Below are 14,530 nucleotides of genomic sequence, written 5' to 3'. Positions count from 1 at the left end.
TAGAAGGGCATCAGAGCAACTGTAGAGTGTGAGAAGATACTAAAAGAGAGGTGTGTTATGTTGTTGTTTAAGAAGCATTCTGTGCTCTTCACATCCCACCCTCTTCATGGGAATTGAGAAATGCAAGTAAAGGACTGGTGCTTTTGAAATCCCATTTTGGTTATGGAATGGCGCTCCTTAATTCTGCACCCTTAAAAGGCTGAGAGGCTTGGGGTGTGACTTTGTTCAGGTTTGAACCGTCTGACAGGGCCACAGGGAAGCCCTTGGAAGCTAGTATGGAAATGCCGTCTCATTTCCTTAGGGGCACGGCATTCCACACTATTGCCCAAGAGACTCCCAAACACATGGAAACTCCAAACCGCAGTGACTGAAGCTGTCAGGTGAAGCTTCACGTGCTTCCCTCCGCTTATTCTGGCGGTAAGGCCCACGCCTTCCCCTTCTGGGAATGGATGTTTACTATGCGGCACGTTATTCCAAGCACACAGGGACGATAATGATTTTTCCCGTCTTGGAGTTTTGAAAGGAACTCTAAAGCTACTTCTGTCTCGTGGCTTTCTCTCGATCCCGCGCACCTGCTGTGGGGCCAGCGCACGAGCGACTCACGGGTCACCTCTTCTGCCCCGCAGCGCCCTCGGAGGACGGCCATCCTGCGGACCTTGGCTTTCGAGGTGGCATCGAGGAGAGAGGTTTCTACACGGAGAACTTCCACTCGGCAGCCTGGCTGTTTCGAGGGGATGACGGGAACCCCGAGGGCAGCCCCAGGAGCCTCAGTAGGGCACCCGGCCCGGCAGCGGGTGAGGCTCGCGGTGACCCGGGGCACCCGTGGCGGGTGCGGCAGGCGCCGGAGGGGGGCGCCCTGGCACAGGGGCGCGGCGCGCGGAGGGCGGTGCGGGCTCCAGCTCGGGGGCTGCGGGGCGCAGGGACTCCCGTGGTGGACTCGGAAGCTGCTGCAATACCCGTGTTTAGCGCTCAGTCAATCGTAGGAAGTCCTTTCAAAGTCAGAGGAAAGGCGATGGAGGAAGAGTCGGGTTTATTTCATTCTAGGAGTGAAAAATAGCATTTTTCAAAAATTCACTGGGGAGCAAAAATAAGTAACAAATTATCATCGATTGCTCCCACACCAAAATGTAACCATTTTTTATTTCTGCATTGTCCTTTTTTTTTTTCCCAATCCTCGCCGGAGGATATTTTTCCATTGTTTTTTGCGGGGGGGGGGGGGGGAAGCATGGGATGGCTGCCTCCCGCATGCGGCCCGTGGGCCCTTGGCCCGAGTGGCGCTGGGGACCCTTCAGCGCGAAGGCTGACGTTCTAACCACTGAGCCAAACGGCTGGGGCTGCATTGTCTTTCTATTAGACATAGGTCTAGTCGAGTTTTAAGCACATATGAAATATGCACTTGATATCATCATGTATATAGTTTGATATCTGATTTATATCTTACATTTTACATTTAGTAATATAATTGCTTAATAATTATACCTTCATTTAATAATATAAATATTTTTATTGTGCTTTTGCAGACTTCATTAACAATCATGGTTTCATGATATTTTCATGAGATTAACTTTTAGTTTACTAAAACTATATAATTTCTCTAATGCAATAACAACTTAATGATTTTTTTAAAACACTTATACCTGAATTACAAGTTCCAGCATGTGAAATTATTTCAGTTCAATCTTTGCTGCAAAATTTAAGGTGTAGAACTTTGTAAACTTCTCTATCAGTATAAATAAATGACCTTAATAGTAAACAATTTAACTCAAGCAAAGATGATTCAGGTTGCAAATAATGTTTTTAATTAATTATACAATGATGCATTCAACAAACACCATGCCTACCATGGTCCAGGCACTAGGGGAACTTACTAAAGACACAGAGAGAAATTACAGGTATGAGTTTGATAGGTTCTACAAAGCAGTACTTAACATTTTCAGTATAGGCATCAAAATTATCACCAAATTTACAACTGTTTATGGTCAGCGGAGACCAAGCATTTGGTTAATTCACTATCATTTGCTTTGTTAAAAAAAGAAAGATTCTTCAATTTTGCCAAAATTGACATTTATATACACATACGTATACAGACACACATATGCACGTGCATATACACATATGTGTTCGTCTGTGCATGTGTATATATTTATACATGTGCATATATATGTGAAATTTATATGTATATAAAATGTTAAGATGTTGTGAGTTTTATGATAGTATTTATTGCACTGAATCTCATTTCAAAAATGTGCTAGCTCTGATTGTTACTAAGACTTGAAGTGTTACGTATATAAAATGCGTATGTTCTTCACTATGTGATGTTGAGAGATCTATAAAAAAGTTCAAGATTGGGAAGAAAGGTGATTTGTAGACAAACCAATCATTTTAAAACTGAAAATATATTTATTAACCTAGTAACACTTTAAGATACTGCAATACTAATTTATATCTACCAGCATGTATTTTGTGAGAATAAATTTTACACCTTAAAAAATCTAATTCGTAATATCCTAAAAGAGCTCTTTTATAAGTTAGGGAAATATTTACCCTTCATTTAAATTTTTACATTTAACAAGATGATTCCAAGGTAGTGTTATTTGAGGGGATAAATTACTTGAAGATGAGCCCACACAGTCTCCGAAAAGACAATGACATTTATTTGTCGCTTTTCAGCAGATGTGTCATACTTTATCCACCAGACAGTGGCAAGGGAAACCAGGACTATAAATCTTAAAATATGAGAAAATTGTCTTCAGAATAGGAGGGGAACTTGTTGCAAAACATTTTGATTGTCTCTTCTCCCACAGGAGAGTGCTACAGTTGAGCTCACCATTTAAAGACTTTATTGAATTGTTTCTATCCCAACAATCTCATGTTATGTAAAAACAACAGCAAACGATTTTATTTGAATCAACACAGTAAAAATACTCCATTAAACAAATATCTGTTGGGTAATCAATATGTCAAAAGCAGAAGACAGTATCAAGAGGGTAACCTAGGGGGACCAAGATGTTTTGACAAGAGGGGGAGTTAAAAATGATTTCTACAAAGGTCAGAAATAGGGTTTCTGATTTTATTTTTTGCCCTGATTAGCTACCAGCCTATTGCAGACTGTTAAAATATTCATTTCTGAAGCTCTGAATTTCCCAGTTCTGCTTCTTAAATTATACTGAGATGGAGTAAGTGGCAGTCAAACAGTCGTGTAAAATGATTGCCACAAGGGAATTGTACTAACAAATGACAGAGATCTTCCCAGGAGCATAGGATAAAGCAGAAGACATAATTTTAGGGCTGGAATACACCAATGCCTTCATGGCAAGTGTATATGCTTTTCCTGATGCTGTTTTCAACAATAAAAAACAGTATATTTCCTCCAGACATTTTGGAAAGACCAACATTCCTTCAGGAACCCACATGAAGAGTCTTTGTCTTTCCTGTCTTTGAATGTCAATTTTGGCAGACAATGTCTATCATGTAAGCTCCATGAGGAAAGTCTCTTGTCTGTGTCCGCCACTGTGGTCCTAGTACATATGAAAATACCGCGCATATAGCAGATACTCAGTAAATGCTTGTGAATGAACTTCTGCTCTTGGGCTACAGTGGATCGTTAAAGACAGAGATGCTTGTTTCCTTGTTTTTATCAGATATTTTTATTTCCTACCTGACCAAGGAGAATGTCACATCCAAGCACATTTGTATGGATTGACTAATCTTGTACTGTCTTTGTCATTTCTTATAGGAAAGTTAATTTTTTAAAACATATTGATTTACCCCAGAATATCTGGGAGAAATTTTAATAAAATAATGGCACATCTTCTTACAAACTCTGCAAAATATAACGTAAATTTATAATAATAATATACCTCCAAAGATTAGGGACTCACCCGCCTCAAGCATCTCTCAGAGATGACAAGGAAGAGATTTCTCACCAAATGGGAAGCTGGACTAAGGTCCTTCCGCACTCAAAGTACAAAGTCATCTTAAATTCTCAAGCTTTCCTTTGACCTCTAGATTGCTCCTAGTTCTATCCATATTTTGTCTACATTATGCATACTGTAACAGCCTTTGAATATTTACCTAAAGAGGATGCAACCCTGCAAAGGAGATATCTTCTTGATATCCAACCCAGGGGAAGATATACATCTTTCTGACAAATGATAAGTGAAATACAAACATACAATAAATTCTAATGCATTCCTATTTTTAAATGAAAGGGTATTACATTAAATTATAGTTTTAAGGTGATAATTTACCCTGCCCTTTTCAATATATTAGCATTCTTATTTTAAAATCAATTGCCTCACTTTTCCCAGAGACCTAATAATAGTGCTATTACTAATAATTCACTTCTGAGACTCAGGTAATTTATCGTTATGCTTTACTATGATTTATTCTTTATCATTTAAATATATTTATTAACAAATATATATATACATATATACATATATACAGATATATACACACACATACATATATACACACACACATATGTATATATACACATATACACACATACACAGAAAAGCCTGTATGAGGTAGCAGGAGGAAAAGGGAGAAGATACATGGAAAAGCAAACTGAGAAATGGCTGAGCCGCATTAATTAAAGTTCACTGGACTAATGTAATTACCCATGAATTCGTCCTGTGAAGTCTCTGGAACTCTCCACCTTCAATACAACACAACTTTACAGTTAAAATTTCTGCAAGACTCAGCTATTACTGTATTTTTTCTGAGAAGCTCAATTGTTCAGGTGTTCCTGAATTCCTATAGGACCTAAATGTGTGGCTAAGAATTCTGTTTTCTTATTTCCACCTATAACCTTGAGATAAGTGTCCCATTATTTATGGATCTGAGTGACTCAGACCTGTAAGGCTCAGCTGCCTTTTGGGAGTCATGCCGCCTCAAAGTAGTGGGCAGTGCCCCTTACCCACCATGTGACTTAGGCAAGGTGTTTAACCTCTCTGTGCCTCAGTTTCCTCCTCTCCAAAAAACACACAATAATAATAGGTTAATCAAGAAATTAAATTAAATAATACTTGTAAAATGCTTAGGACATTTTTATTAGACCTGGCGTGCAATAAACAAGCAATAAATACTAGCTATTTTTGCAACCATATTTCTAGAACCTAAAGGTTAAAGAATGTCCCCTTTGCTTCTTCTGTAGTTCGAGAGCGAACTGTGAGGCTCTTCAGAGGAACTGGCGATTATCCCTGGGGCTTCCGAATTCAATTCTCCAAGCCAATCGTGGTAACAGAAGTGGATGCTAGTAAGTTGTCTCACTATAGCAGCTTTAATCCAGACCAGACTACTAAATAGCCTTGGATATCATAGTCCTGTAAAGCACACATATGCAATAGAAGCAATTTCTAAATCCCAGTCTATCAGAAACTCATGATGATTGACAGGTGCTCACATCATGACCAGATGTTTTTTACAAGAATGCTCTCCTGATGGAAAATACTCCTCTAGTATACAGAGGGCGTTGGTCTCCTCGCCCAAGAATAACCTTACCTGAATCTATGGAGTTGGGGTTCAAGCTCTAGAGAGAAGGATCTTATGTGTAGGTTGTTGCCAATTTATTAGAATTTAATATTTCCTGGGAATAGTTTTATTCCCCCTAAATTACTTCCCTACAGCTTCCCAGATCTCCTTATTTCCTATCAAGCAAATTAAGAATTAGTAGATGCCTAATGAAAGTTGGATCCTTTGCTCCTGATCTATAACATGAGAATAATCTGAGATCAATGCTTTGAAAAAAAATTGGGGCCAGAACACTAAGGGTGGTAGGAATATAAAATAAAGGTATCTGTACCTAGCACCGTCCATTAGGTAATGCCTGATGAGATTATCACAAGGGAAGCCCACAACCATTGGCGGGTTTCCTAGTTACATTTAGTACTTATCTGGACACTGACTTTCTCAAGGTCAGAAAGTGTATCCTAGCCACTATTTTATCCTCAATACTTTGTGCAGTATTCCAGAGGCAACAGAGTAGATGCCCCCAAAATGCTTGTTGAGTGACTGGGAGAGGCCTGGGTATCTGAGCGCTGGGGAAGCATGGGGTGGAGAGGAAGGGAGGAGTATCATCCAGAAGGATTATGACTTTTTGTTCTAGTGTTCTAGTCTTTGGTGCCCTTATCATCCAGGGTCACATTGCACTTTCCTTTGCTTGTCAGCATTCAGGTGTTCCTCTATTATATGCTCTGTGATTCTACTGGCAACCAGCTTTCCTATCTGTAAGGAAGTGGATAGTTACTCAGCTCTGGGAGCAGGGATGACAGATGCAGTAGATGAAATTGTTGCCTCCTACCCCAGCAATTCAGTTATAGATGGCACCAGTGGGTAGGAAACAATGTGCCCAGACAGCCACCTATTTTTTACATGAACAGAATTTTCTAATCAATTATGAGTTCATGGGAATGGAGGAAAGAAATACTGGGTACCCAGAATGTGAGATATTCCTGGTGCAGCAAAAAAAGCTCCTTTATAGTTTTAGGGCCTGTCCTAAGGAAACTTCTTACTGGTTATCACTTATGCCAGGTGATCAATGGAACCGATTTTGTGTAATCCTGTAGAGGCATAGTCTCCTTTAAACATGAAGGGATTATCTACATACTAAGTAACCTGGGTAACTATTTCACACTCATTGATGTTTGTTAAAAAAGAAGTTTACTTATTTATAATATCAAGGCAGTAATTAAATTTACTTTAAATATGAAAACCATGTGATGTTTCTTTCCTTTCCACAGAGAGGAAAGAAACTCACATTCATTGGGTACCTTTTATGAGCAGGGCATTTTATACATGCTCTCCTATGTATCTATACAGCAGTACATGAAACTTAATATGACCACTTCCATTTAACAAATGAATATATTAAGGCTCAAATTGGTTAAATGACTTGCCTAAGGTTATATAGCTATATCATAGCAACTCCAGATTTCAGATATCAGAATTTCTACCTCCAGAACCACAGTCATTTCCCTATGACTTATATCAGTTAGGACTCTCTGTTGCAACTGAAAGAAAAAAAAATCTGGCTCAAAATGGTTTAAGCAATGAAAGGGATTGATTGACTCAAAAGTTGAGGGTTCGGAGATAACACGTGTTTGATTTGTTTCCATGGCTCAATTATTTCATCGAAGGTGGAATTTCTTTCAGCCCTGTAACCTAGACTTTTTTGATGTTACAAGCTTCCCATTTGGATCCAAAACAATCTCAGCAGTTCTAGCTTCTCCAGCACACATCAGAGTCATAAAGACAGAGAGGACTGGCTTCAAAAGTCGTCATGTTTCAGTGACGACTGTGGACTCCTGTGACTGGGGACTCCTGTGAGCCATTTCACAAGCCAAATGGCAAGGGGAAGCTCATTGGCCAGGCTGTCAGTAGGAAACCGGGCCCTCCCTGGACCTGAGGGTGGAGTAATAGTTCTTTACCTTCCCCAAACTACCACATAGTGGAGAAGAGATGAAGAAGATGTGAGAGAACCTCAATGAACTCTACACTTCTCATGCTCAAGTCATGCTGACCCAGTGACACTCTATACCCAATGAGTGATAAACAAGTCACACCAATGAAACATCACTTGCACATACAAAGGTGGTGTGTTGTCTCTTCTTGATGTAGTATTACTTCCATCCAATCACATTCTTTAAAAATCTTATTATTCTTTTTTAAAATATATCTTTATTGATTTCAGAGACAGGAAGGGAGAGGGAGAGAGAGAAAAAGAAACATCAATGATGAGAGAGCCATTGATCGGCTGCCCCCTGCACACCCCCTACCAGGGATCAAGCCTGCAACCCGGGCCAAGCATGTGCCCTGACCAGGAATGGGACCTTGACCTCCTGGATCCTAGGTCAACGCTCAACTGCTGAGCCACATCAGCTGAGGGGAAAAAATCTTATTATTCTTATCAAAGAATTGCTTTTGAATTTTTTATGACTTTAATTGACCTAGTTTATTCTCAACTGTTAAGAAAAATACTCAGTACATTAAAAATCACATCAACTCTTCTTAACTACACAGTAGAACTGACATTATCTCAGATATCTAAGTTTAGCAGGATGATTGAACAGGATTCAGTCAGTGTATTATAAGAAAATGACTTTTTCTCAATACTTTCCATTAAGCTTACCTTGCAGACCCATATTTCAGTGCTCTGGGTGAGTTCTAGGTTGGATCCTGATTTTTTGTAATCTCTCTTGGGCAATAAAAGCATTGTGTTGTTTCCTCATTAATGGCTCAGTGCAAACTAATCATTGTAGAACTAAGGTCAGCCTAGTGTAATAATCAAAATTTCTGAATTTTATCCAATCTCCGGTTTCTCTCCTCCCCCAACTTGAGCCTGCCTCAGGCTGGCAAGCACGGATTATCTTCCTCACTATCTCCCGTCTCTATTTTCTACTCATCAGAAATCCCACAGCTATACCTTTAGATGTACTCACATTTTTATCTGTTCCCCCTTTCCTTCTTTTCCCTTTGAAGGCCAATCCTTCCACTTTCTCATGACTTACAGAAAGACAAGTAATTTAAGAACAAGTGCAAATTTCTTTAAAAGGAATTCCTTTTTCAGTTCTTGCAGTATGGTAAAGACACCAATATAAAAATAGATGTGCAGCAGATTGGGGGAAGTCACTATGACAGACAAAAGAGGACACAGTATGCAGAAGAGCCTTCAGACCATAGTTCGGGCTGGCACCTGTGAGAAGAGCAAGGGAAGGAAGCGGGATTGGGTAGGAAGAACCTCAAACTGCAGTGTAGCTCTGAGAAATTCGGGGACGGGCTGATTGGAAGCCCCAGAGCAGAGTGTCCACTGGAGAAGGCCTGCATTGGCCAGAAACAGCCTGGCTCTAGTACCCTCCAAATTCAGTCACTGGCAGAAGCAGTACTTCCTGGGGAGAATGTAGCCTTAGTGTGAGGTGCGATGATCAGAAAGTGTGGCAGTTGAAGGCTTTCACTCAATTACAACCCTCGCATCAGGTTCTCTTGAAGGTATACCTCCGCAGTGTAGATCTAAGACACCCCCCCCCCCCGGGTATAAAATAGAAAGCCCTTGAGTGGGGGGGGGGGGCAAATTGAGAGGAATAATTCTAATAAAGATGTGATAAATATTAGTTTGAAAATAACAAAATATAGAAAGAAATTTAAGAACACCTAAATTAATGGCAGGAAAAAATGTGTATCATTTGTAAAGCTCAATATTTAAATGTGTCAGTTCTTCTTTAAATTGATCTATAGCTGTAATTCCAATTAAAATTCTAGTAAAGTAACTGTTTTAGTTTTTGCTTTTGTGGCAAATTTTTTAAATTAGATTCTAAAATACTTATAGAAAAGCAAAGGGCCAAGTTATTAAGCTGAAAATTCTTTCACCCAGGGAAAAAGCCTGGGCTTTAAGGACATAAATGTTTATTCATGGGAAATGTATTCCTGGATGCTTCACACCTGCCCACTCCACTTTCTTCCCTCCCCTTCCTCCTCTTGACATGTTTTCTCTTCTCTTTCCTTTTTCTCTTTTCCCTACTCTCCACTTTCTACCTCTGACTTTGTAAGATTAGTCTTAAAAAAAGAAATAAAATAATTCATAAGGAAAATGAATGACTACCCCTTTTTCTAAAAAAATCGAACAGGTCTGAATTTATAAGTTTAGCAGATTTTCGCAAAATATCCAAAACCTCGACAGACTTTTTGTGCCTGTCATTCTAGGTACAATAACTAAATACGGTTTTTAAAAATATTATGACCTCTTTAATTTTTGATACCTTTGCAACTGTTCAACTGAAAGAGTTAAGTGTTTCTCAACCTTCAAATGTGAAACAAGTAAAAATGTTTGCATTGCAAATGACTTTGAATTTAGGAGGCCCTGAGGTTTTGTAATGCGAAAAGCTGAAACATGTCTCTTGTAGCAGAAATGGTACAATACATAGTTAACCTGGGATTTTTATTCAATATCAGAAAGTGCTGCCCTGGCAGGGATTCATGTAGCTGCTGAGTCTACTTCTTTTTGTAAAATGTATTCCTCAGTGCTGAAGAGCAACCTCTGAAACCTATTGTCTAGTCAAATCTACTAAATGAGCAGTTGAGGGACTTTAAAATTACACATATTTTCAGCACTTCTGAGAATCTCATTCACACCACAAAACATTGTTCTGGATGCACTGGAGAGGCTTAATTACACACTGAAGATAAAAAGATAAAGCGGGAGACCTGTAGGTGGATGGAAGCGATTATCCATAAGTATACAGAGAGAGAGCTTGCTTGTAGCTTACATAACTAATTGCCCACTCCCAGCTGGCATCTGCATGAAGATTTTCTATGAAAGCCTAAATGCTCGTGAGATCTGGTGGCATAAACAAAAGAACCAGATGTTCCAACTTTGATACCAAGCAAACTTGAAAATAAAACTATACATTTAGGGATGGACAAACCATAGAGGAAATTATGGACAGGCCCATCTTTCTGGAACCTCTAGAATTTAAAATGCTACTGTTATAGTTCAATTTTTTTAAATGAAAAGGACAAGCCCCCCATTTTTCTTATAAGGTTTTCAGATTCTGCATTATATGTAAATATGCATGAAAGAATGGAGTAGCTCAGCATTTAACTTTTTATAATAAACCCAGAACTATGCAGTCAAGTATCCTTTTGGGGAAACAAACTTAGAAAACAATAGTCTTGTTTTTCTACCACCTCATTCCTTCCTGTGCAATGCAGGATACATGCTTCCATCTGCTCCCAAAACCAAGTAGGGCAGTCACCTGTGTGCTGCATTACAGGGTCACCTTGAAATAGCTCTCTCCTCCAAGAAGCCCTAATGCCTTGAGTTCCTACCATCATTAGTAGGTAAAGGGAGAATTTGTAAGTTGTGTTGTAAAGTGACACATAATCGGCACTCTCTATAATTAATGCTAAAAACTAGAAAACTATCAAGAAGGGTTACACTTCAGAAATAATACCTTTACAGACAAGAATCCCTTTTACTCTCATAACTAAAAAATACAAAGATAAATACTGTAACAATTTTTAAATAAGTAAAAAAAATTTTAAATCAGTAAAACAAGTAGACATTTCTCCAAAGAAAATGTTCACAAATAAGCACATGATAAAATGTTCAGCAGTCATCAGGGAAATGCAAATGACAACCACAGTGTAACACCTCTTCACACTCACGAGGGCAGCTATAATCAAAAGTCAGAAGCAACAATTATTGGCAAGAATGTGGGGAAATCCAGAGCATTTATGCAATACCAATGGGAATGTGAAATGGTTGTAGCCATTTCCGAAAATAGTCTGACCGTTTCTCAAAGGTTAAACATAGTAACCATTTGACTCACAATTCCACTCTTAGTAAAGTACATACCTAACACAAATGAAAAAATATGTTCACAAGAAAAGTTGTGCACGAATGTTCATAGCAGCATTATTTATTCAAAAAGTGGGAACAAAAATCCCCATCTACTGATGATGGATAAACAAAATGTTCTAAATCCTTACAACATAATATTTATTCAGCAATTAAAAGAAATGTAACACATGCCACCATGTGGATGAATCTTGAAAATATTTTGCTAAATAAATGAAGCCAAACACAAAAGATGACTTATTGTATGATTTCATTTATATGAAATGTCTGCAACAGGCAAGTCCATAGAGAAAAAGTAGATTAGTGGTTGCCTGCAGACGGGACGTTGGAGGAAATAGAGAGTGACAGCTATCGGCTAGGGAGTTTCCTTCTGGGGTAACAAAAATGTCCTAAAATTATATTGTGGTGATTGTTGCACAACTCCAAGAATATAATAAAAACCACTTAATTATATACCTTAAATGGGTGAAATGTATGGTATGTGAATTAAATCTCAAAGATATTGAAAATGAATTATTTCCATATTGATAGATCCTTTAAGTCAAAAATTATTGTTTAAAGGCAGAGTTTACTTAGGAGTCAAGATGTATTATCAGACACTTATACCTTTGATCATAGTAGTTTATGACTATTTTATTCACCCAGGTTAGACCAAGTTTCACTTCCTCTGGAAAGCAATTCTTCACCACTTCAGATGGGAGTGAGAATTCCCCTTCCTGAGGTTTCATAATACCTATTGTCTTTGTTACTTATTTTATACTTACCACTCATTGTATTTCAAGTTACTTTTCTTTTTCATTGTGCATGTCTTTTCATCCCCAGTGGAATCCTAAACCTCTTGAAGGCATAATTTTTGGGTCATTCATTCATTCCATCATTGAATATGTATTTAATGGACAGCTACTATATATAAGACTTAATATTTGATACCATAAGGGATATAAAAATTGATAAAAATCAGCTCTGGACTTATATCATCATTTTAGAATTTTATTTAGAAGGCACTGACATAAGCAAGTCCTCTGAGTCCTTTAAAACTATGGAGGAATTCATTTAAATGATCAACCATACCATGAGACTTTAATTCTTTACAAGGCTGACATTTTGTAAACGAATGGAAATATTAAATATTATTCTTCACTTACCTTTCCACATTGATTGGCTGTTGCGTATCCAAGCAGCCAAGACCTTCCCTACTATTGTAAACAGGCGTAGACAAATTGTGGTCATTACTAAAAATATTCAGTCATGTTACCTCACTAATTAGGCCATGCTTTAGGATTAAATGCCTTTGAGAAGGTTTATGACATTCTGGACGACAGCCTGGACCTTCTGCATCACACTCTGCATGTCCATGGACAGTACACGGGCGTCCAGCACTCAGAGCTAAGAGAAAGGAAGCGGGTTCACATTGAAGTGAAAGACAAAAAATAGATTTCAGCTGCCGGGGAAGGAACCTTGGTTAAACATATGGGAAACCTTATTAAAAATGAATTAACCTTAAAATGTCTTATTAAGCCCTTTTTTGCCCCTTGAAAATATTAGGTATGTTACAGTAAGTGCAGATACTAGAAAAGCAGCGGATAAAATAAACAGCCTGGGGAGAGGTCCTCCCCACCTTCCGAAGCCTAAATCCTAAGCCTTAGGCTATTTTTGGTTTCCTTTCTGAGATGCCTCAGAAAGAAGCCTATACAATGAAAGTAAAAGCGGCTCTTTCTTTCTTTTTTTGCTTTTTTCTCTGACTACTCCAAGCTCTGTTTTTGCCACAACTTCATAAGTATTTCAATTACTTGTCCCCTCAACAATCCTGCAGAGCAGTGCTGCCCCTCACCCCCCTTTTTACAGATGAAGATATTGAGGTTAAGTGATTTTCTCAGGGTTACAAAGAGACCTCGCAGCAATGAAGGAATGAGAAGGAGCGGCTCAACCTTCCGGTGGGTGAATAGATTGAGTTTCTGAGCAGCTGCTATTATATTGCAAAGAGGCCACGTAGACGCCTGGCTGAATGTGCAAAGAAACCGGGTCCTGGAAATGAAAGGGAGGCTGCGAGGACAGGCTTTTTCCTTCTTATTAATGACATGGTCAATTGTTTAAAGTTGGATAGAAAGGCCCTGTAGAGAAAGAGCTTTTTAAAAGGGGGACAAACAGCAGGGCACTCAATTTGGGACCCTGCCTCAATGAGACCCTTGTTGTCTGTCTACTTGCAGACAGCGCTGCTGAGGAAGCCGGGCTCCAGATCGGAGACGTGGTGCTGGCTGTCAATGGCACCGAGGTCACCAGCGCGGAGCACGCAGAAGCTGTGCACCTTGCACGGAAAGGTAGGCGGGGGAGCTGCAGAGGCCAGGGCTGGCGTGAGGAAGCAGAGAGCTGCAAGTCACTGGGGAGTTGGGATGGGCAGAAGACGCAACGTGATTTTTTTTTGTAGGAATTAAATCACATTTCTGCCCCATGTTCCTTTTGTATCGATGGCCAGCCACAAAAGTGAAACCAGAAAACGGCAGTGAGCAAAATGTGCTCTATTTAACACCAAAATATTTCCTTAAGTTCCTTGTCATGAAAAATAGTATTGTAATGATATTCACTTTAGAAGAATTCCCTTCCTTCCTTCCTTCCTTCCTTCCTTCCTTCCTTCCTTCCTTCCTTCCCTCCTTCCCTCCTTCCCTCTTCTCTCTCCCTCTATTGCCTCTTTCTTCCTTTCTCTCTCTCTCTTCCTTTTTCCCTTTCTTTCCATCAGCTGTTAAGCTGTTAGAGTTAAGAGACTCAGGGTTTTAATGTTAAAGAGAGAGAGAGAAATGAAGGAATTACAAATTAAAGCTTCTACAGATTCTCCTAGGGACACTTGAAGCCTGCCCTTAAAGCAATCCTGACACAGATGGAACCACCAAGAGAACTATAACACACGCCCCGTACCCTTGCATCTGCTCACATTTAACTTTGTGGAGCCCGGCCAATGTGGTTCAGTGGCTGAGCATCAACCTAGGAACCAAGAGGTCACGGTTCGATTCCCAGTCAGGGCACATGCCCAGCTTTTGGGCTTGATCCCCAGTCGGGGGCGTGCAGGAGGCAGCTGATCAATGACTCTCTCTTCATTGATGTTTCTCTCTCTCTCTCTCCCTCTCCCTTCCTCTCTCTCCAAAAATCAATAAAAACATAAAAATGAAAATAAAAAAA

At 39.3% G+C, this 14,530-nt stretch overlaps 1 protein-coding gene across 1 annotated transcript in view; it reads left to right on the top strand.

The window, feature by feature from the left end:
- Positions 1-14,530, top strand: part of LOC107544190 (uncharacterized) — an 87,431-nt gene that overhangs the window by 15,156 nt on the left and 57,745 nt on the right. The window contains exons 4-6 of the mRNA XM_087815085.1: positions 627-794; positions 5,162-5,263; positions 13,567-13,677. Of these exons, the coding sequence (XP_087671211.1) occupies positions 627-794; positions 5,162-5,263; positions 13,567-13,677 (381 nt within the window). The remainder of the gene's footprint in view (positions 1-626; positions 795-5,161; positions 5,264-13,566; positions 13,678-14,530) is intronic.

This window comes from Miniopterus natalensis, chromosome 3 (assembly GCF_054644295.1).
Source record: "Miniopterus natalensis isolate mMinNat1 chromosome 3, mMinNat1.hap1, whole genome shotgun sequence".
Taxonomy (NCBI): Eukaryota; Metazoa; Chordata; class Mammalia; order Chiroptera; family Miniopteridae; genus Miniopterus; species Miniopterus natalensis.
This window is presented reverse-complemented; position numbering and strand designations above follow the sequence as displayed.